Here is a 24,138-nt window from a genome sequence, read left to right on the forward strand (position 1 = left end):
CCTCAGTGGCTTGCCTTGACATTAGCAGTTGTAATCATTAGAATCATAGAATCCCTATAGTGTGGAAACAGGCCCTTTGGCCCATCAAGTCCACACCGACCCTCCAAAGAGTAACCCACCCAGATCCATTTCCCTACCCCTATTGTCCTATATTTACCCCTGACTAATGCACCTAGCCTATACCTCTGTAAACACTATGGGCCATTTAGCTTGGCCAATTCATCTAACCTGCACATCTTTGGATGGTAGGAGGAAACCAGAGCACCCAGAGAAAACTCACACAGACACTAGGACAGTCACCCAAGGCTGGAATTGAACCCGAGTCCCTGGTACTGTGATGCAGTAGTGCTAACCATTGAGCCACCGTGCCACCCATTAATTCAGACGTGTTCATCCTAATTGGCCTCTGTGGAACTGTGGGAGTCATTAGGCTTCAGTAAATGTTGACTGACAGTCTAACCCCATTAGTGGAGACTGTGAAGACAGGAGTGAAGGGACAATCAGGAGTTGGAGCACATGAAGGCAGGAGACTAGTGGAAATTAGGAGCAAAGAGAATGACACTTCTCCAGTTCAAGGTGAGAGCAGGAAACATTATCAATACGGTGATCACTGTTCCAGAAAAAGAAGTGGGGAGGTGGTCTCAGTTAAACCGGTGTAAAGTAAATAGTGCCACAAAATGGCGGACATAGCGGGGACCCATGTGGGTAACCATAGAAATGTTTTTATGGTGCATGGAATTGAAAGACTGACCTGAGGATTGGTTGAGCCTGATGATTGATGGATTCTGTTTGAGCCTCTATTCAAGGAAGATTTGGAGAGCTCTCTGACTTTCCTGGTGGGACTAGATATGTAGAAGGATTGGACATCCATAATGGAAACAAGATTATTTGAACCAAGAAATCCAACCTGTTACGGCGTTTGAGGGCAGCAATAGAGCCTCAGATGTAGGCAGGAAAAGACTGGGCCAGGTGCAGGTTGATACAGGAAGCGATCAGTTCTGTGTGGCAGGAATGTGGTGAAGCACTGGCAGTTTTGGAATGGAGGTGGAAATGAAATGTTCGGGGAGCGAGAACTTTGGAAGTTGTGGAGGGAGGATCTCTGGAGGTGATGATATGAGGGACATTTCTGGAAACAGTGGCATGATATTTGGTGATGGGGTGAGTCTTGGTTCAGGGAGCAGTTTGAGTGGTTTCAGAGAATTGGTATTAGGCCTTTGCTCGGGACAGCTCAGTATACGAGACAACAAGAACACCACCCACCAATAAGACTCAAGCCTTATTCCAAATCTAACTTTCACGAGTTCTGAAAATGGCTTCTGTCTTCGCAGATGCTGCCTAATGTGCTTTAGTATTTTGAGCATCTTTTGCCTTTTTTTATTATTAAAGCTGCTTCTGGTGTTTTAAGCAGCTTCCCCTTCATTTATTTCCTCTGCCATAGCAATCCCTGAGTCTGTTTGAAATGTCCCAGTGGAGCTGCCTGCAGGGGGGTAACGGGACAGTTGTGAATCTGTTAGTGGGAGTCCTATCTGCCGCACTCTGGATTCAAAACCCAAGGCTCATATCTGCAGACTGATGGCTCTAAAAGACTTGTGCTCATGTAAAGAAAACCCTCCTTATTAAGTGAATCGTGCTGCTGTGTGAACAATGCTAATGAATCTGACTGTAGAGCCTGCCAGATTAGATTTATAGATTGGCAATGCGCCTGAATAATGCAATTATCCAAACAGACATGAAATGTAACCTGTGAGCTCCATTGCCAAGACTAAGATTACAGGCACCCCCCCACCGCCCAAAAAAGTAGTTTTTACATCATTAAAGAATCACAACAGCCTGATCATTTATCATTGTTTCAAAAATTCAACTAGAGATCTTATCGCTGATTTTATCCCTGACTGTTTTTGTGGAGGTGAGCAGAGATTGGAATTAGACAGTCAGCTGCTGCTCCAGAATGAGAGCTGAGCAATGGTGGGCTGCACGGTGGCTCAGTGTTTAGCACTGCTGCCTCACAGCACCAGGGTCCTAGGTTCGATTCCAGCCTTGGGCAACTGTCTGTGTGGAGTTTGCACATTCTCCCCGTGTCTGTGTGGGTTTCCTCCGGGTGCTCCGGTTTCCTCCCACAGTCCAAAGATGTGCAGGTCATGTGAATTGGCCATGCTAAGTTGCCCAGACTGCTATGTGCATCAGTCAGAGGGAAATGGGTCTGGGTGGGTTACTCTTCGAAGGGTTGGTTTGGGCTTGTTGGGCCGAAGGGCCTGTTTACACACTGTAGGGAATCTAATCTTAAAAACAAAACTCCTGAGTGTCCCTTTAATTCCGTTGGCAGACTCCTGCCTTGAGTCTGGGTTGCCATGCTGCTTGTGTGAGGGAACCCAATCGGGGAGTGGGCAGATTGCAGCACTTGGCCTGAGAAACTGAACGACCTGCATTTCTATCACACCCCTCTGTGGCCTTTGAACATCGCACGGTCCTTTACAGGTGTGGAAGTGCTTTTAAAGTGTGGCCATTACTGTAACATACATAGTATAGGAAATTTCCAGCCAGAAAAGGAAGGAAAGCAGGTCCAAGGGAGTACGACAACCTGAGTATACCCCTGCAAGGCACTCACTGTCCCTCTATGCAACTATGTTGCAAATCCTTTACCATCACTGGGTCGAATTCCTGGAACTTTGTTCTCAACAGCACTGTGAGTCTCTCTACACTCCAAGACTGCAGCACCTTCAGAAGGAAGTTCTTTTGATTCTGGGTGGGCGAGAAGGCTAATGGGCTGCTATCCTTTATTATGAGAGGAGTTGATCATAAAAACAATTATGTTTTGCATCAGTTATACATGGCAATGACGAGACCACATCTTGAATACTGTGTGCAGTATTAAGGAAGAATGTAAATTTATTCAGAGGAGGTTTATTCATCTGGAATGAGTAAGTTGTTTAATGGGGAAAGATTTGAACAGGCTGGGCTTGTTTACTCTGGAGTATAGAAGAGAGGAACTGATTGAAATGTACAAAATTCTTGAGAAGGCAGATGTGGAAAGGATGCTGATGCTTCAGGATCAGTCCTGAACCAGGGGACACTTGAAGTTAAGGGTCACTCCTTGAGGACAGATGTGTCAGGAAAGTGTTGCTCTCCATCAGAGGGTTGTGTTACTTTGTCAGTCTCCAAAGTTGGTGGAGATAGTCATAGAATAATTTTAAGACAGAGGCAAATAGATTCTTGTTAGACAGGGGAATCCAAGGTTTTCAGAGGTAGATATGGAATTTGGTCGATACGGATATTCGGAATTCAGAAGACAAACAGACCAGCCTGACTTTATTGAATGGTGAAGCTGGCTTGACGGGCTGAACGGCTTCCTTCTGTCTTTGAGTCGTATGTTCACATGTATGTTTGTAATTGCTGGTCTGGCCACTGATGCTCACATCTCCTGAAAGAGTAAAAATGTGGAAGCCAATTTGTGCACAGCAAGTTCCCACCAATAGTAATGTGGTGATTTGTCTCAGCTTTAATAATATTGATTTGAAGATAAAATATTGGCCAGAACCCTGGCTAGTTCTCCCTTGCTTTTCTTCCAAATGGTGATCTAGGAGAACTGCTGGTGCCACAAAAGGTGTTTCTAAAAGCAAATGAACCTTTTGCATTCTCCATCTGCTCCTGCTCAGATCAGCCCAGTGAAGGAAATTCATAGCTGCTTCCCGCGTGGATCACTTGGCAAAATAGTGGTGGGCACCTGATAATATACATGGGTGAAGCCAACTTTGGATGGGTGTCAGAGTCAGAAATTCGGAAGAGCAGGTGGGAAATGGTCTGTTCCACCACTGGGACCTAACTGGAGAGGTTACAAAACAATCCTCCTGCTCACTTCCTACTGGTTAAAATTGGTCATTGCTATTTAGTTCCAATTGCAATTACAGCTCATTCTGTAAAATACAGAAAGGTATTAGTGTTGTAACTTCAAACGTTTTTCTTCTCTGTATCAGTCCTCAGATGCTGACTCTAGTTCTAGTCCTAGCCCTCCACTTTTCAGGAGCAAGTGGCTTTGCACTATACAGGATGTCATGCCTCAGTGGGATAGTGCATTGGAAAGCAAGCCCTAATATTCCCAGAGTTGTTTGAAACGTTAAAAATGTTAACAAAGTATGCAAACTTCCCAATTTACCTGTCAGATAGACGCAAGCTAACAGAAAACACAGACCAGGTTTTTATATTTAACAAAAACTACTATTTATTGCTAGCACAGGATAACCAGCTATGAACTAGCTCTAACATAGCTCTAACAGTTAAAGCTCCAACCCCACCCTACTGTCTCCCGCACATACACGTGCGCGCACACAAACACAATCCGAAATAGATAACAGCAATTTTATTTTGTCTCTGTTGGGGAATCCGATCAATGGCTCCTGATCCTTCTCCTTGCCAGGATTTTCTCTCCTTCAGCAAAAGCAGAAATTGCTGGTGACACTCAGCAGGTCTAGCAGCATCTGTCGAGAGGGAAGCAAAATTAATGTTTTGGTCCAGTGACTCTCCTTCAGACCCTGGGCCTGAAATATTAACTCAGGGTGTCTGACACCATTTGTGGAGAGAGAGCAAAGTTTCTCCAGCAATTTCTGTTTTTGTTTCAGATTTCTGGCATCTGCAGTTATTTTTTTTTCCTCTCTCCTTCAATCTCTTTTCTCCAGGTTCTGTTCAGTTCTATACAGGAGACACAAGCAATTGAAACATTGATGACTAAAATCTCTTAGTTACTGGTTAAAGGCCACAGCTTACAGCCACTGGTGAGGGAAAATAAACAGGCTGTCTTCAGGTTTTATGTATTTTACTGAAGTGAAAGACATACCATCTCCCTTTGCAGCAGTCCAAACGCTTCTGCTGATATTGTTCACACCCACAAGTTGTTCAACTACTCAGAAACCAATTAGATAGCTGTTGTTAGGATGATGGCATTTGTATTCCACAACTGATCACAGCTTTACAAACCAATCTTGTTACTTGCCAAATCTCACTCTGTACACACCCCTGGGTCTGGCCCATCTTCAAATATCCTCCCTCACTGTTTGAACAAACACAGCTTACAATGAGTTTCAGTAACTTGCTTTCTAAAAGTGCAACAATTCCTTTCAAAATCCTTGGTTATAAAACAGTTCTTTTCCCATTCAGTCCACAATTTCAAATCCAGAAGAATAAAAGGATATGTTCTATATGACTGCTATATGACCCTATTACTGATGTTGAATGACTTATACATTGATATATTATCTGATAGTAATGTGCGTGGCTCAGGGTAGGTTGATCTTAATGTTAAGGGTTGATGCACCCAATGATTCATTTCCAATTATTTCTGAGCAGCTGAAATGAGGTTGGGATTTTGGTTTTGTATTCCCCAGATAAGTGCAAAATAAGTATTCTTTCTTGAATCTTAAATGGAAATCATGTATTTTTCTCCAGGGTTCATCTTGTTGAAAATATTCCAGATGGGCTGGACAATACTGACAACAACACAAAGCACATTTCCTTGTTCCAGGGCTGGACGGAGTTGCTGGATGCAGCATTGCACAGTGTTGATATTGTCTCTTCCAAGTGGGCTCTAAAAAACGGTGATCTGGACCAAAACCATTCACTAAGTCACTGGGTAAGAGACTCAATTGAGTCAGTAAGGAGAGGCAGAAAATTTGCTTCTCACAATTTGTGGAAGACGATATATTTCTGAACCATAGAATGTAATAGCAATCAGCAAACCCTGAATTCTGTGAGGTTAGTGTTGCTCCAATATTAAAAGATGACTTTTTAAAGGAAATCTGTTTACCTGCAAATTAAATAATCTTATTATGTGTTAGATAAACAAGCATTGGAATAAAACCTGATATTTCTCAGCCCACAGGAGACCTAAAAAACCACTGGTATCTATTTCAAAATATGCACTGATTATCAACTCATACTTTAATGATATCGATTCAAAATTAAATTAGGCAGGTACAAATCAAGAGTCAAATGGCATCTTGTTTCATGTGATGATGCAGCAATCTCCAGAACTGCATTGAAATGTCAGCTGAGAGCATGTGCTCATGTCTCCAAAGTGAGACCTGAACCTGTTAGTTTCTGAGGCAGAGCCTTACAGCTGTTGTACTTTGAAAGTAATGATGTGGAAAATTAATGTTCTCTGTACAGAGAATTGACTAGTTCATGTTCACTGTGAATCAGGGAGCATCTGGCACTTGTACAAGTTAATGGGTATCTCCTTGTAGCTCTGCAACAGGAGGAAGTGTCCATCTGGTGTATGACACTCTCCCTACTGCTATTACTACAGGCCCATTGCTGCGGGTCAGTGTTTATTACCTAGAAGGCATTTGAGTCAAAGACATTTCTTTGGTCTGGAGTCACACATGGGCCAGATCAGGTAAGGATGGCAGATTTCCTTCCCCAGAGGACATGAATGAACCAGATGGGTTTTTGTGACAATCAACAGTAGTTACATGGTCAGCACATGCAACATTATTGGCAGGGTCAATTAATCACATCAGCTGTCCTTTAATCAGGTAGCATGCTGTTACAATTCTGGGCTCCTTTAGATGGTTTTATAGTTTAATGGCCTGACAAGTCAAGTTTCCACAAGTGAAACATACGCACTTCCCAACCCCAGCTGATTATATGCATCCTTTCACTTCCCTCCCTCGAGAGAGAATTAACTCCAGAATTACCAGTGATCCCTATGTCTTACTGCTTCCAGGCTAGACGACAGGGCTAATCCCAAGAACTTCAGAGGAGAGTATTGAGGTGGGGACGTGGATTAGCCATGATGTCTGTCAGTGTTGGGGCAGGCTTATGAGGCTGAATACCCTAGCCCTGTTCATATGTTCCATATAGAAACTGAGACAAAATATTAATAAAAATCACATTTGCAAAATCAAGCCAAATAGTAATAATTCCTTTTTAATTTCCCTAGAGAAGGTGGTGGTGAACTGCCTTTGAGTTCCGTGTGTGTGTGTGTGTGTGAGATCCATCATGTTTGACCCATTAACTGAAGGAATGGTGACATATTTTAAAGTCAGGCGTGTGAGCTCGAAGGGATTTTTGTGGGCGTGGTGTCTCCATGCTCTTGCTACCCTTGTCCTTCTGAGCAATAGGGCTTGTGGGTTTGAAAGGTCAGAAGTGGAGATGTTGTTCTACCAACATTGTTTTAAATAGAATATCTTTACTACGATAGGTTTATACAGTTACATATGTAGGCTACTAAATATAATGACAATACTTATAATACTCTAAACTCACAGATTGACACGATAAGGTATTTGTGGCTTCATTTCCACCATGATTTTATAGGGGGGGGTTGTTTCTGAAGCATGGCAAATAAGCTCAGTCCTCCCCATGCAGAAAGCTGGCATCTACTAATGGCTGTTAAATTTCTGTTCAAAAAAGACAGTTGTATAGTTCTGGGGCAACATTAAGAAGGACCATGTTTGTAGACTGTTTACAAGTATTGACAACTATGATAGCTGCTACTGTGTAACTACTTGTACATTTGTCAGAATGAGTTTAGGACACAGCCCACGACTTTGGCTGGGCAACATGATTGGATTTGTAAGGGCATCAGGCCAACCAAAAGGAACCCAGATACATTTGGCCAGTTTGATGGACAAAAATATGCAAATATGAATGATACTGGAAAATTATGCTTTGACAAATAGAAATGAAAACAAAATGTTTCTTTGAGATTTGGAAATGCTATTTGTGTTTTTTCTAAAATCCATAAATGACATTTGCCAGGGTGAGAAGATATTTGAGAAGCTGCAGGACTTGAAGACTCGTAACATAGGCCTGAGAATCCCGATTAATAAATTCCAATTTGGATCCCAGGAAGTGACAAATCTGAAAGTTAACGGTAAGTAAAAAATTTGCCCTAAAATTGTGGATAATCAAGTGGTCCATCAGTGAATAATAATAAAAACAGAAAGGGCAGGAGAAGCTCAGCAGGTCTGATGACATTTGTGGAGAAAGAGTTAATGTTTCAAGTCCAATATGCCTCCTCTTCAGAGCTAATAATTACAACTACCTATCAACTGTTACCATGCAACCTTGGCCTCTAGTAATGTCCCACTAGACTATTGCTGCATTAGGTTTGTTGGCTACCAAGCTCCTCAGTCAGGAACATCATTAAATACTCTTCTCAAAGACATATTCAGATTTCCAATGGAGTTGAGTTTCTTCAATGGGAAAGCTGTGAGGGCTAATTTTAATCCTAAATTGATTTGCAGTTTTCCCCAATATGGTAACTTTGGCTGTGACTGATGAAGAAAGCAGAAGAATATGGAGGGGCCGGGAGAGATTAGAATCCCTCAGTAGGTTAATTGAGGCATGGAATTGTTTACGTGAGTGTATGCAGGATGAAGCATTGTCTCCCCTTTGTGAACATAGAGACATGTATTTGAGATAAAGGACAAGAGGTTCAGAGGGGATGTGAGGAAAATGTTTTCACTCAGGGCAGTGGGAATCCAGAACTCACTGCCTGTAAGGTTGGGAGAGGTAGAAACCCTCATAACATTTAAGTAGTATTCAGATGTGCACTTGTGATGCCAAGGCATACACAGCTATAGGTCAAGTGGTGGAAAATGGGATTAAAGTAGTTAGATGCTTGTTTTTAACCAGCACACAACTGATGGGCCAAAGGACCTGCTTCTGTGCTGTTAAACCTCTATGACTTTAAATAAGGAATAGAATGGATATTAGAGTCATAGAGATGTGCAGCATGAAAACAGAACCTTCTGTTCAACTCATCCATGCTGACCAGATATCCTAAATTAATCTAGTCCCATTTGCCAGCACTTGGCCCATATCCCTGTAAATCCTTCCTATTCATATACCCATAATCACGCCTTTTAAATGTTGCAATTGTACCAGCCTCCATCACTTCCTCTGGAAGTTCATTCCATACACTCACCACCCTTTCTGTGAAAAAGTTGCCCCTTAGGTCTTTTTTTATATATCTTTCCCCTCTCACCTTAAACCTATGCCATCTATTTTTGAACCCCCACCTAATCCTGAAGAAAAGACCTTGTCTATTTATCCTGTCCATGCCCCTCATGATTTTATAAACCTCTATAAGGTCACCCCTCAGCTTCTGACGCTCCAGAGAAAATAGTCCCAACCTATTCAGCCTCTCCCTATAGCTCAGATCTTCCAACTCTGGCAACATCCTTATAAATCTTTTCTGAACACTTGCAAGTTTCACAACATCCTTCCTATCAGGGGGAGACTTTGATTGGACAATTAATTTCACTTGTGGGTTTTCTATGAAACTGACTCTGAAATATTTATTTTAAGATTTTGAAAGCCTATTTCTTAACTATCAATTATAATGACCATAGAGAAAAGGTATGTAACAAGCTGTTGGAGCTGATAACTTGTAATGTTGATTATACTGTCAATGAGTGAAAATTCTTGCCAATCTTCATTTCCACCAAATTAAAATTTAAGTTCTTTGAAGGACTTAAACAATAAGAGAATGGAAAATGCATTTATATGTTCTCCCTTAGGGTCTCAAGATGTCCTAGAGCACTTTTATTTTGAATGAAATCATGTAACATAGGAACTGTGGCAAGCTAGTTGTACACTGAATCCCCAAAGAAGCTATGTGATAATGTCTAGATAATTCTTTAGAGATTAGATTAGATTCCCTACAGTGTGGAAACAGGTCCTTCAGCCCAACAAGTCCATACCAACCCTCTGAAGCGCAACCCACCCAGTCCCATTTCCCTCTGACTATTGCACCTAACACTAAGGGCAATTTAGCATGGCCAATTCACATGACCTGCACCTCTTTGGACTGAGAGGAAACTGGAGCACCCAGAGGAAACCCATGCAGACATGGGGAGAATGTGCAAACTCCACACAGACCGTCTCCCAAGGCTGGAATTGAACCTGGGACAGTGGTGCTGTGAGGCAGCAGTGCTAACCACTGAGCTACCATGCTCTTCAAGGGAAGAATTTTGATGAAGCGTTCCCTTACTCTTCTTTGAAATAGGATCCAGAGCCTGAGGGTAGATGGAACCTCAGTTTAATACAGTTGTGCATCAGAAAGAGAGTCCATCTGATAACGCAACAATGCACCAAAGTGGCAGGCTAGATTTATTGCCTAAGCCCCTGAAATCAAACTTGAATCAGCACGGTAGCTCAGTGGTTAACACTGCTGCCTCACAGTGCCAGGGGACCTGGGTTTGATTCCACTCTTGTGTGACTATCTGTATGGAGTTTGTACATTCTTCCCATGTATGTGTGGGTTTCCACCAGGTTGCTCTGGTTTCTTCCCAAAGTCCAAAGAAGGTTCGGTGGATTGGCCATGCTAAATTGCCCATAGTGTCCAGGGACGTGCAGGCTAGGTGAATTAGCTGTGAGAAATGCAGAGTTACAGGAATGGACTGAGTCTGATTGGGATGCTCTATGGTGGGTTGGAATGGACTTGATGGGTCAATGGCCTGCTTCCATACTGTAGGGATTCGATGAATCCTCAACCTTTTGACAGAGGTGAGAAAGTTACCACTGAGCCCCTGCACAAGAAATTGAATTGATCAGAACTCCATTTAATTGCAATCCTTCAGCACAATTAAATCTCCCTTTACTTCATCCTCAGATTTATTCTTTGTCTGTCAGAACTAAAGGACAACCACAAGAGGACTATGTCCTACTCAATTCCTATCAAGGGAGAACGAAGCATTGTAATTTAATTCCCTTGCAGACAGCCAGTTCCCTTGTCACGTTGATGATAATGCCATCAAAAGCTCACTAAACTAATACACATTTGTGTTCCTCTGAAACCTAAGGATCATAATTGCTTCAGATTGGCAGTTAATTGCATTCTGTATAATTGTCCTCATTTTGCCATGGCTTTTGATCTCACAGGGCAACGTCTTCAGCTGCTAGTTATTATTTTGGAAATGCTCCCTGATGTTTCCTACTGAGCATTCTGCATGCTAAAGCTAAGCACCACATTTTTCATAATCAATTAATTAATTATCAGTTTCCTACAGTTTTATATTTTATATTTGGTAAAAATCCAATGAATCTGCCAACTGTAAATCTCTCTTGTTCCCTGTTGGAGATATATTTAGGGATTAGTGTCAGTGGTAATTAGATGTTCCTTGTCATTCCTTTCTCCTCTTTTCATTAGTTTTCTCTTTCTCCTCCCACGAAGGTGTTGGTATCTTGGTTGAGTACTGTTCTACCTGCATTCGATACCTTTCAGTATGTGGATAATGGGGCTAGGTTCTTGTCAATCCACTTAGCAGAACATATTGGAATGTCTTTCCATCAGCTTAAATGAAAAGGGAATCAACCATCTTTGGTAGGTTTTCCCCTCAGCAGGAATGATGAAGGGCTTATGCTCAAAACGTCAACTCTCCTGCTCCTCAGATGCTGGTTGACCTGCACCACTCTTCTTCAGCTCTGATCTCTAGCATCTACCATCCTCACTTTCTCCCAATTCCTGTCAGCATGTTGCCTTCGAGTACTTAACATGCTGATGGTTACAATGAGGTTCTATCCTAATCTTCAGGGGCTCTTTGTCCACAGAGAACATTGCAGTCAAGTGAAAATCCCTCCTTTGTTCTGACATCTACATGCCCAGGGCATTAGGAAGGGAGAGAATGCTGACCAGATTTACCATCCCTAACAAGGCCTATCAAAGCTAAATATAGGGCCTGCCTCTGAGATTACTTTATAACAGACCAGGAACTGAACCTAGGAACAGACTACTATGTTACTTTCTTATTTGGAACACAGGCTGTCTTATGAAACGCTCTTTTCACTGCCTGTATACAAATCCAGTCTCCGACAACTGGTTTAACCCATGTCTTCAATCAATATGACTTCAAGAAAAGACTACTTTATGTAAGTGCTGTTTGTGGGACTTTGCTGTCTGCAAATTGGCTGCCATGTGTCTTGAATCAGAACAATGACTATACTATGAAAATACTTCACTGGCTATGAATTGTCTTGGCACCATGTTGAGGTCATGAAAAGTGCTATATAAATTTAAGTTTTTGGAGTTTTTTTCTTCACTCTTTAAGCAGCTTATCGCCTGAAGCAGGTGTGCTGTCTATTTGCTCATTTACAGTATTCTCTGATGCCCTGTGCATCCTTTGGCTTGCCCACTTTATATAGTTTTCACATTAAAATCACTATCACCAATTATAGTAAGGAGTGTTTGCTCTCTTAAACCTCTCCTTTTGTCTCTCAAACCTGCAGCTGGCTCATAATTCACTCACTCTGCTTACATTTACACTGCCAGTTTCAGTTGGGAGTTGTAATTGTTCTGATGGTTTTAATCTCTTGAATAGTCATTTCAAGTTGATGGCTTTTCTCATGCCAAATAATGCTTCATTTACACTGCAACGGTTTGCATGGACTTGTGTTTTTTTTTGTTGTCGACTTCAACTCTACAAGCCTTCCCTTCAATGCCAAAGGCAATACAGAAGACGAAGGAAGAGCAAATTACTGCAGAAGGCATCCATTGCACCTGGCATAGCTATTGCATAAATAAAGGAACATATTTTGGATGATTCCTTGCTTGGTATTACTGTCCAGCTGTCGGTGTGTGAGGGACCATACCGAACATCCCCTATCACCTCCTATGTGAAATGCCAAAAGCACTGGGGCTGTTTGAGAAACCTTCAACCTTAAAGGGACAGAATTCCAAATAATGCATACTGTCCAACTCTTTAAATAAAGCAGTAGATTTTGCATCTAGTCTATGCAAGGGTTTGGATGATGTCATCACATTTCACATGTCACCCTTCAGCTCTGCTACTTCTAAGTGCAGGGAATATATTTAAATTTCATCTTAATTTGGATACAAAGAAAACTCATTGGACTCAAAACGTTTCTCTCTCCATACATGCTACAAGACCCATTGAGTTTCCCTAGCACTTTGTACTTTTATTAAATTTCATGCTTGCCTGTCTGACTGAGAGCCAAAAATTGATAGTTTTGAGAACTTCCTTCACTAAACTGCAATTAAACTCTGGCTGGCTTCAGGCTTGGCTCATTGACAGTGATTAAACTTCATGGCCAAAGGGATAGGTCAACTTAAAACACAATCCCATAGTAAGAGCAGAGTAATATTTAGACAGCTAATGGTGTTAGTAAAGTCATATTGCTGACCTTATCAGTGTAGAATTCAATAAAGAGCTAGTTTTCTATTAACAATAACATTAGGTTATAATATGAGATTTTATTTGAGTGCAACTACTCCTCGTATTTCAATTTCATACATGCCCAATTTTAAAAGGATATTTATGTGATAATATTGATAACATACTCTGCCAACAAACTCTCAATCTGTTCAGTTGATAATGAGAGACCTTAATGTTGTGTCATCTGTGCATCACTATGTGGTTTGAAGACATTAAGTAGCAGCTAATGTTGAGTTGTTGACTGTTTAACATCCAGGTGCACTAGTGAAATACATAAATATGACTCCCATTATTGGCGGTGAGCTTCGTTCTTCTTTTTGGGTGGTGGACAGGAAGCACATCTACATTGGCAGTGCCCATATGGACTGGCGCTCTCTGTCGCAGGTAATTCATGCCCAGGCTCATATAAAAATAATCATATAATATTTTAAGTCTTTTTAAAATGTGTATAGCACCCCATTAAACAATAATTGGCTCATGCAGAAATGTGTAGTCAGCACTGAACGAGAACTTTTAGACAAAGGACGTACTTGCTCGATGATCAATGCAGCTGTGTGGACTGGACAAGTGTTGGTAAATTATTGACTGTATTGTCGGTCCTGGCTTCAAGCGAAAGATTGAAAAACAAATTGAGTTACCTGAGTTGTGTCTGCCTGATTTAATTTGGAGGCATAGTACTGTTGGCTGCTGCAGTTGAATGAGCAGGTACAAAGTTTTCAGGCATGAGTGACATTCGTTTGTGACTCGCTGAGTCAGGTTCAGTCCAATCACAGCACCATGATTAATCATAAAAAAGACACAGGATCAGTATGCAACATAACAGAGGACCAGGCTAAGGCATTACTGGAGCAATGAGTAGTACCAGTGGAGCTCACTATTACAAAGAACAGAATTAGCCCCTGCTAAGTCTATGCATTTGATGCAGAAGTTTCTTATCACAGAAAACCAGAGCTTTTGTAACATGAACATAGTTGAAATATGTTGCACTTGCAATAGGAAATGAAAATCAATTTTCCCTTTTATGTCAGCTGCCATTGTAAATAAGATGTATATGAGACTGCAGCATTAAAACCAGATCACTGTAATATGCTTAGTGTCCTGGAAGCTGGATGGAGACTCTTATTTAACAAAGGCACAGTCTCTGAATTGAACCTTAGTTTTTTTTTTGCATTGGGAAAAATAAAATTTGACCCATTTACACTCTAACTGGAGATGTGACTAGTGTGGGTCACTAGCCATAAATCATTGGAATTAATATTCCACAATAACTACTGTTCTCTTTAGTTAATACAATAAATGCACCTATGCTCTTGTTGATGGTATTTAACTGCAAATCCAATCAACTATAAAATTGGTAATCTATTGTTTTTTCTGGTAATTGCCATATATTTCAAATAGTCTAAAGGCGAGACTCTGGTCTGTTTTAATTTGTTACAATCTCTGCCACCAAGAAGCCTAGGTGAAACAAGACAATTATTAAGGATTTAAGAAACATACAGTTTTTCTCAACACATTAAATGGAACAGTTTGCTGATTTCCATTCTGAATTGGAGTAAGCTAAAACAGTGAAACATTCCAAGTTTGTGAGAAGATTTGTAGCTCGGGTGCTCGTTATTGTGGTTCTGTTCGCCGAGCTGGGAATTTGTGTTGCAGACGTTTCGTCCCCTGTTTAGGTGACATCCTCAGTGCTTGGGAGCCTCCTGTGAAGCGCTTCTGTGATCTTTCCTCCGGCATTTGTAGTGGTTTGTCTCTGCCGCCTCCAGTTGTCAGTTCCAGCTGTCTGCTGCAGTGGCTGGTATATTGGGTCCAGGTCGATGTGCTTATTGATTGAATCTATGGATGAGTGCCATGCCTCTAGGAATTCCCTGGCTGTTCTCTGTTTGGCTTGTCCTATAATAGTAGTGTTTTCCCAGTCGAACTCATGTTGCTTGTCATCTGCATGTGTGGCTACTAAGGATAGCTGGTCGTGTCATTTTGTGGCTAGTTGGTGTTCATGGATGCGGATCGTTAGCTGTCTTCCTGTTTGTCCTATGTAGTGTTTTGTGCAGTCCTTGCATGGGATTTTGTACACTACATTACCCAGCATGAGCAAAACTAATGTAGTGTACAAAATCCCATGCAAGGACTGCACAAAACATTACATAGAACAAACAGGAAGACAGCTAACGATCCGCATCCATGAACACCAACTAGCCACAAAATGACACGACCAGCTATCCTTAGTAGCCACACACGCAGATGACAAGCAACATGAGTTCGACTGGGACAACACTACTATTATAGGACAAGCCAAACAGAGAACAGCCAGGGAATTCCTAGAGGCATGGCACTCATCCAAAGATTCAATCAATAAGCACATCGACCTGGACCCAATATACCGACCACTGCAACGGACAGCTGGAACTGACAACCGGAAGCGGCAGATTCAAACCACTACAAATGCCGGAGGAAAGATCACAGAAGCGCTTCACAGGAAGCTCCCAAGCACTGAGGATGTCACCTAGACAGGGGACGAAACGTCTGCAACACAAATTCCCAGCTCGATGAACAGAACCACAACAGTGAAACATCTTTTATTTATCTAGTAACTTTAACGTGCTTCAGAAGAGCATTTCACACAGAGATATTTTAAAAGGGACCAAAATAGTTAGGGGTAGGTTTAAAAGGACATCTCAAAGGAAGAGAGAAGTGGGGAGATAGAGAAATGGAATTCTAGCATTTTGAGTGTAGACTGCAGCCCAATGGCAAACCATGAAAATTGGGGGTATGCACGAGGCCTGAATTGGAGGAGCACAAAGGTGAGGAAGGGTCAGAGGGCCGAAGAAGGTCGCCAAGATTTGGTGAATGGTAGGGGGAAGGATTGTGTGGAGATTGCTGTGGTTCACATTTGCCATGTCATGGAGAGATTTGAAAACAAAGGTCAGAATCTTAAAGGCACTGTGAACCCGGAGATAATGTAGATCAGTGAGAGCTGATGGGTGAGTACGATGTGTAAGTTAGGATGTAGGTAGGAAATGTTTACAGCAGCTCAAGTTTGTGCATTCCTAACTTGTAGCACTTCTGATATATAGAAAGATTGTACTGGTCTTTGGGGCAATCACACAAGTGAATCTCAAATTAATACTTCCATTTAAATACAAAAAGTGTAGAATTAGTAACAAACTTTCATTCTCTTCCCCTCCACTCCTCCAGGTGAATTATTTTTCATTCCCACGCATTTACTCAATTATGGTCACCCAATGCAAATTCAACCACATTGGTAAGGGTGTAGCAGGAGGTGATCCACAGTGTCAGAATGAATTTGAAGAAGTGGGTAATATCCTCCCAGCAGAATGTGAGGGATGCTGTTGAATCTACATCTCATGGCCATTCATCTGAAAACAAGAAAGTTCAAGAATTATCATTCTGACATTATGCAGGCTCTGCAGTCAGTCTCTAAGCACGTGAGGCAAATGGTATCCGTAGGTGGAGTCTTATTGTGGTGTCTCACCTGGTGACTGGAGGTGCCTACTTTGCAGAAGGCTCACTGAACCTCACGCCAATCAGGCAGTGGCAAGGCCGCCAGGGGGCCTACCCTCTGGAATCAAGACCAGAGGTGGAATTCCCGCCAGGTAATCAGAAGCCAGCAGCTCCTGCTACTGTCAGAACGATTCTCCAAGAATCCCAGGATCATGGAGGACCCAGGCTGGAGGAGAGACCCTCCCCAGCTAACAGCTTTGACCCACAGCACTGGTAACATGCCTGCTCACAGTTGGGTTAATCCCAGCATTGACACAATGGTCATGAATTGGGCATTATTTAGCTGTGGGGCAGGAAGTCAGTCATGAGCGTTCCCACCCAGCATTTAATTCTGGTGGTAATGGGATACACGGGACTTCAGGTCCGAGACCACCTCTCCTAGTTTCCTGCCTCCAAGCTCACCAGCTGGAGCAGAGGTTTGTACCCTGTAACTCTCAGTCTATATATCAGTGGAGCCTGGAGTAACCTTCATTCACACCAACAAACAGCCTCTATCCAAGAGGCAATGAGATCTCCTCCTCAGAATCACAAATTGCATCTCCTGGGACAATAGGGGTTAGGTTAGACAGTGCTATTTATACCAATGTTCAGCCTGGAAGGACAGTGTATAGACTGCTGCACTCTTGGCCTTTAGTAGTTGGGCTCCCTGGGGCAGTATCAACACAAGTGTGTGTGTGGTGCTGGAAAAGCACAGCAGGTCAGGCAGCACCTGAGGAGCTGGAGAATCAATGTTTTGGGCATAAGCCCTTCATCAATACAGGTGCAGAGCCCAATGGCAGTAGCTGGAGGTGACCTGCATGTTACCTGCTGTTTCTCAGAATGGTTGCATTAGTCAACCCTCCTAAGCTTCCCTCTCTGAATGTCACACTGTTGATGCATTAAAAATGCTACTAGGTGCACTGTCATAAACTCTAAAGAAGCAGCAAATGGAGATGCCCTTGCAGGGATAAGCTGCCAGAAGGGAGACTAACTTGGTTTAATGAACTTTTCGTCCAATAGGATCTGTCCACTACCTCTTATGATACTGGCCTCCAGATCACCCTCAGGCAGAGCAGAAGGCAGATTGACACGATTCCAGGAGAGACACTTATTGTAATTCACTCATGAGGCATGAGCACTGTTGGCTGGGCCAGCATTTATTGCTGATCCCTAGTTAGTCTTGAGAAGGCAGTGATGAATTGCCTTTTTGGACTGTTGCTCTGGGTAGACCCACAATGCCCTTTTGGTTAAAATCCTGGAATTCCCTCCCAATGACAGCAAATGAACAGCAATATATTTCCAAATCAGGATGGTGAGTGGCTTGGAGTGTCCTTGTAGGTGGTGGTGATCCCCTTGTTTGTTGTCCTTATCCTTTCTGGATGGTAGTGATAATAGAGTCGGTTGACTTTTGGATATTCTTGAGTTAATTGTGTGAAAGAACTTATATGGCACATTGTTGGTCAAAGGGATTTAATAAGAAGTTCCATCTTACAAATGTTGATGTTCTTTTGGTTTATATCATAGCATTCCAAAGCACTTTGAAAAAAAAATCCACAAGAGTATTTATTGTTGACATTAAAGTTTAAAAAGTTTTGAAAGTTGTACTTCATTCCTGTGTTGGCCACAGAGCTATGTGGTTCGAACTGCTGCAAGAACACCATGTCTTTTCTCTTGATACCCATGGCCTCATTTAAATTTTCATGTAGTTTGTGACTGAGATGGTTTTGCAGTTACATCCATATGTTTTGATGAACACTCTTGGCAATGATATTCATGTGTAGGAATGCATGTGCTATAATTATAAGGACAAAGTTTATATTCTATACTGCTGTATTAACTTGCAATGGAAAAAGTTGAACATTTATTGCATCAATATGACGATGAATCATCTGCTTGAATAACTCTCTTCTTTAAACCTTGATCTATGCTTTTTGGTTAGATATTAATTCATTATATCATCTCCAAGCCACTCACCATCCTGACTAGGGAGTAGATCACCATTTCTTCAGTGTCAATGGATCAAAATCCTGCAATTCTCTCTCTCTCTCTAACAACACTGAGTTTAAGGACAGATTAGCAGGAATACAGCATCCACCCCTTCTAGCCTTCAATATCCATGAAGAATCTATCTTCCTCTGCCTTAAAATTATTTAATGATCCCACCTCCACACCTTTCTGAGGCTGAGTTCCAAAGCTGCACATTTCCTTGAGAGGAAGAGATTTCTCCTCATCTCCTGTCCTAAAAAAGTGATGCTGAATTTTAAAACCTGCTGCCTGGTTTTGGATGTACCCCTAAAAGTAGACAACTTTTCCATATCCACCTTAAGGTTTTTCAGACTTACTATCCATTTTAAATTTCCAGCTAGCTCCCTCCCATATACTAAGTTCTTTCTCTTTGTGAACCTTTTGGTGATTTTCTGCCAATTTTGCATTCTGTCCAATCATCTGATGTGCTGCTCAACTTTGCACAATTGTTTGCTTTTGCCCTGAGATTTGTCTTCCATAATGTTTTTAGTGTACCATGGATGGTGGACCCTTGCTTTAGAATTTTGCTTTACAGTGAGAAAGTGAGTGTAGTAGAAGGTAAATATCTCCCTCATCCAAGGTCCATAGGCTACTCTCTCATTACAGAAAGATGGATGAGTGGTGAGTTCAACCTAAGGGTCACCATTGCCTCAGTCCTTCATGGTGACCTCAACCAGTATGGGAATTAAATCCTGGAGGTTGGCATTGCTCTGCAATTGTAACCAGCCAACTAACCCCCTTCAGTAGGAACGTTTTTATTCTGACTATTCTGAAATAGCCTCTTAAATGCATTCCACTGTGTCTTTATTGACCTAATGGGGTTAGTTAGTTCAGTTGGCTGGATGGCTGATTTGAGTTAGGATTGGAGTATTTGAGTTATAGGATAAGCTGGAACATTTTTCAGAGAATGTAGGAGGTTGAGGGGTGACCTTTTGTAGAGCTTTATCAAATCATGACTGGTGTAGATAGGGTGAATAGCAAAGGTCTTTTCCCTAGGGTGGGGGAATTCAAAACCAGAGGGCATATTTTTAAGGTGAGAGGTGAAAGATTTAAAAGGGTCCTAAGGGACAATATTTTCACACAGATACTGCTGCATATTAGAAATGAAATGCCAGGGGAAGTGGTAGGTACAGTAATCATATCCAAAAGACATTTGGACAGCTACTTGAATGGGAAAGGTTTAGAAGGATATGGGCCAAATGCAGGCAAATGGGGCCAGTTTAGTTTGGGAAACTTGGTCAGCATGGACAAGTTAGACTGAGGGGTCTGTTTCTGTGCTGCGTGGCTCTGTAACAGCATGAGTTAAATTCCCTGACTAACTGTGATGATCATAAAGGCCCTGCCTTCACAACCTAACCCCTCACCTGAGGCATGGTGACTCTCAGGTCTCTGTCTGTCTCTCTCTGTCTCTGTCTAATGACAGAGCAGCTTTATGGTGCTCTATGACAATGGCGATTTTAACTTAGTATAACTTTACTTACTGACCTATCCCATGGTCCTGAAAGTCAGTTCACTTTGGTTAGCTCCGTTTTCATGACTTCATTGAGATTTTCAACTTGAATAAGGGAAACAATCTTAGATCCATTCAAGCTGAAAGTAAAATTTAATTTAAATTAAAGTTAAAAATTTAATTATATTGTGTTTGATGCTACCTATGGGGTGTCTTTACTCTGAGGTCATTAATTAATCCTGATGTATTTTATAATAGCAAGCCTAAAATAACCTGCTCTCTGCTCAATTTCAGATCATTCTCCTCTAAGGGACTATCTCAAAAGTATTCTGTGAACTCCTCATCAAGTCTGCTCCTGTCAGTCTGATTTTTCTGGTTTATATCTGGATTATTGTCACCCATTGTCCCTTTATCACAAGCTCCCAATATTTTTTCTTTAATACTTTACCCTTCAGTATATTCGGTATTCACCGAAGAGAGGGACATGATGGATGTTGAGGTTAGGAATAGATCTTTGAGTACTCTAGGTCAAGTCAGCATAAGGAAAGAGGATGTTTTGGGTACTGTAAAAGAGATTAAGGTAGACAAGTCCCCACGTCCGGATGGGATCTATCCCAGGTTACTGAGGGAAGCGAGAGAGGAAATAGCTGGGGCTTTAACAGATATCTTTGCAGCATCCTTGAGCACTGGTGAGGTCCCAGAGGGCTGGAGAATTGCTAATGTTGTCCCCTTGTTTAAGAAGGGTAGCAGGGATACTCCAGGTAATTATAGACTGTGAGCCTGACGTCAGTGGTAGCGAAACTGCTGGAGAAGATACTGAGGGATAGGATATATTCCCATTTGGAAGAAAATGGGCTTATCAGTAATGGGCAGCATGGTTTTGTGCAGCGAAGGTTTGTAAGACATGACCTAATAGAATTCTTTGAGGAGGTGACAAAGTTGATTAATGGTGGAAGAGCTGTTGATGTCCTATACATGGACTTCAGTAAAGCATTTAATAAGGTTCCCCATGATAAGCTGATGGAGAAAGTGAAGTTGTATGGGGTCCTGGGTGTACTAGCTAGATGGACAGAGAACTGGCTGGGCACGAGGAGACAGTAAAAGTGGAAGGGAGTTTCTCAAAATGAAGTCCTGTGACCAGTGGTGTTCCACAGGGATCCATCCTGGGACCACTGTTGTTTGCGATATATATAAATGATTTGGAGGAAGGTATCAGTTGCCTGATTAGCAAGCTTGCAGATGATGCCAAGATTGGTGGAGTAGCAGATAGTGAAGGGGACTATCAGAGAGTACAGCAGAATATAGATAGAGTGTAGAGATGAGCAGAGAAATGGCAGATGGAGTTCAATCTGGGCAAATGCAAGGTGATGCATTTTGGAAGATCCAATTCAAGAGCAAACTATACAGTAAATGGAAAAGTCCTCGGGAAAATTGACATACAGAGAGATCTAGGTGTTCAGGTCCATTGTTCCCCCAAGGTGGCAACACAGGTCAGTAAAGTGATCAAGAAGGCATATAGCATGCTTTCCTTCATTGGATGGGTATTGAGTACAAGAGTTGGCAGGTCATGTTACAGTTGTATAGGACTTTGGTTTGGCTGCATTTGGAATACTGCGTACAGTTCTAGTCACCACATTACCAAAAGGATATGGATGCTTTGGAGAGGGTGCAGAGGAGGTTCACCAGGATGTTGCCTGGTATGGAGGGTGCTAGCTGTGAAGAGAGGTTAAATTGCTTAGGAATATTTTTATTAGAAAGACAGAGGTTGAGGAGGGACCTGATTGAGGTCTACAAAATCATGAGAGGAATAGACAGGGTGGATAGCAAGAAGCTTTTTTCCCAGGGTGCGGAACTCCATTACTATGGGTCATGAGTTCAAAGTGAGAGGGGAAAGGTTGAGGGGAGATATGCGTGGAAAGTTCTTTATGCAGAGGGTGGTGGGGACCTGGAGCACATTAACAGTGGAGAGTGTAGAGGTGGGAACAATAATGTCATTTAAGATGTATCTTGACAGATACATGAATGGGCAGGGAGCAAAGAGATGCAGATCTTTAGAAAATAGGCAGCAGGTCCAGATAAAAGATCTGGATCGGCACAGGCTTGGAGGGCTGAAGGGCCTGTTCCTGTGCTGTAATTTTCTTTGTTATTTGTTCTATATTGTATTTACTGTTGGGAGGCCTGTACACCCTTTAAGTAACAACTTATTTCTTTACTATTCCTTGTCTCACCGAAACCAATTCTCCATTCTCATCTCCTGAATGAATGTCATCTCTAACTATTGCACAAATGCCATCCTTGATTAACAGTACCACCTCCTATCTATACATTCTTCTTGAATGTTGTATAATATTCAGGACCCAATCCTTGTCCTCCTGCTACCACATCCTTGTAATTATGATCAGATCATTACTATTTCCCTCAATGTGCACCCAACAATTTGTTTACTTTGTTAGTTTTGTTTTTTGGTATCTTTGAAAGTCATCATAGAATCCCTACCGTGTGGAAACAGGGCATTTTGCCCAACAAGTCCACACCAACCCTCTGAGGAGTAACCCACCCAGACCCATTCCCCTACCCTACATTTACCCCTGACTGATCAACAACACGTTCACCACCCTCTGGCTGAAGAAATTCCTCCTCATCTCAGTTTGAAATTGTTGTCCCTTCATTCTGAGACTGTGCCCTCTGGTCCTAGTCTCTCCTACTGTTGGAAACATCTTCTCCACGTCTCTACCCAAGCATTTCATTGTTCTGTTGTTTCAATTAGAACTCCCCTCATCCTTCTAAACTCCACTGAGAACAGACCCAGAGTCCTCAACTGTGGGTTGTTTTGACCTGGATGGTGTCAAGCTTCTTGAGTATTTTTGAAGTTGCACCATCCAGGCAAGTGAGGAGTATTCCATCACACTCCAGACTAGTGCCTTGTAGATAGTGGTCAAGCCTTGACTGAAAAGGAATCTCCGTTCTGAAGTTCCACACTGGATTCCTAACGTTAACTCTATTTCTCTCTTCACAAACTCTGCCAGACCTGCTGAGTTTCTTCAACATTCTCTCTACATATTTCAGATTTCCAGTATCCACAGTATTTTGCTTTATTTTGGAAGACTGAGGTGAATTGACACTCTTTTCTGTAACACAGAGGAGGGGCTCAGAGGGCTGTGGATGCCTGACCGGTGCCCGATTTGGGACATCTCCTCAGGGGGCGAAGGAGAATGCAGTGGTCTTTGCCTTTCTAGTTACCAGTGATCCAGATAGAATTGGGAAAGAGGTTCTGTATTCAGAACAGGAGGATGGTGTCAAGCGTCTTGAGTATTTTTGAAGTTGTACCCAGGTTGATTGGACTAACCTACACATCCCTGAACACGGGAAATTTGGCATGGCCAATTCACTTAACCTGCACGTCTTTGGAATGTAGGAGGAAACCAGAGCAAACCCATGCAGACACTGGGAGAATGTGCAAACTCCGCACAGTCACCCGAGGCTGGAATTGAACCTGGGTCTCTGACGCTGTGAGACAGCAATGCTAACCACTGAGCCACCATTCCAGCCTTGGGATAGTCCTAGGTTTTTCCTTTCTGTTCCTTCTAGCTGTTCTCTGACCTGATTTCCCATATTATTTTGCTTTCTTATCCTGTGTCAAAGAGACAGCACATCATGCCACATTTGATCCCTTGGCCCTGGCCATTTAGTTTAAAACTCTCTCCGGTTCTCTACTTATACACTTTATAAGAACACTGAACCCAGCAATATTGGAACGTAGACTGTCCCAAGAGAACAGCCCTAACTTTCCACAGCACTACTGCTAGTGTCCCATAAACTACACAGGCAGGCCAGGCAGCATCCGAGGAGTAGGAGAATCGAGGCTTCCTGAAGAAGGGCTTATGCCCAAAACATCGATTCTCCTGCTCCTTGGATGCTGCCTGGCCTGCTGTGTTTTTCCAGCTTCACATTTTTCAACTCTGGTCTCCAGCATTTGCAGTCCTCACTTTCTCC

At 42.2% G+C, this 24,138-nt stretch overlaps 1 protein-coding gene across 3 annotated transcripts in view; it reads left to right on the plus strand.

Annotated features, from left to right (window-relative positions):
• Positions 1 to 24,138, plus strand: part of LOC122552660 (inactive phospholipase D5) — a 91,398-nt gene that overhangs the window by 14,756 nt on the left and 52,504 nt on the right. For all 3 annotated transcript variants that reach the window (XM_087991202.1, XM_087991203.1, XM_043695480.2), the window contains exons 3-5: positions 5,437 to 5,620; positions 7,753 to 7,867; positions 13,429 to 13,556. In XM_087991202.1, the coding sequence (XP_087847328.1) occupies positions 5,437 to 5,620; positions 7,753 to 7,867; positions 13,429 to 13,556 (427 nt within the window). The remainder of the gene's footprint in view (positions 1 to 5,436; positions 5,621 to 7,752; positions 7,868 to 13,428; positions 13,557 to 24,138) is intronic.

This window comes from Chiloscyllium plagiosum, unplaced genomic scaffold, assembly GCF_037043375.1.
Source record: "Chiloscyllium plagiosum isolate Xiang-an unplaced genomic scaffold, Cpla_swu_hap1 HiC_scaffold_10, whole genome shotgun sequence".
Classification (NCBI taxonomy): Eukaryota; Metazoa; Chordata; class Chondrichthyes; order Orectolobiformes; family Hemiscylliidae; genus Chiloscyllium; species Chiloscyllium plagiosum.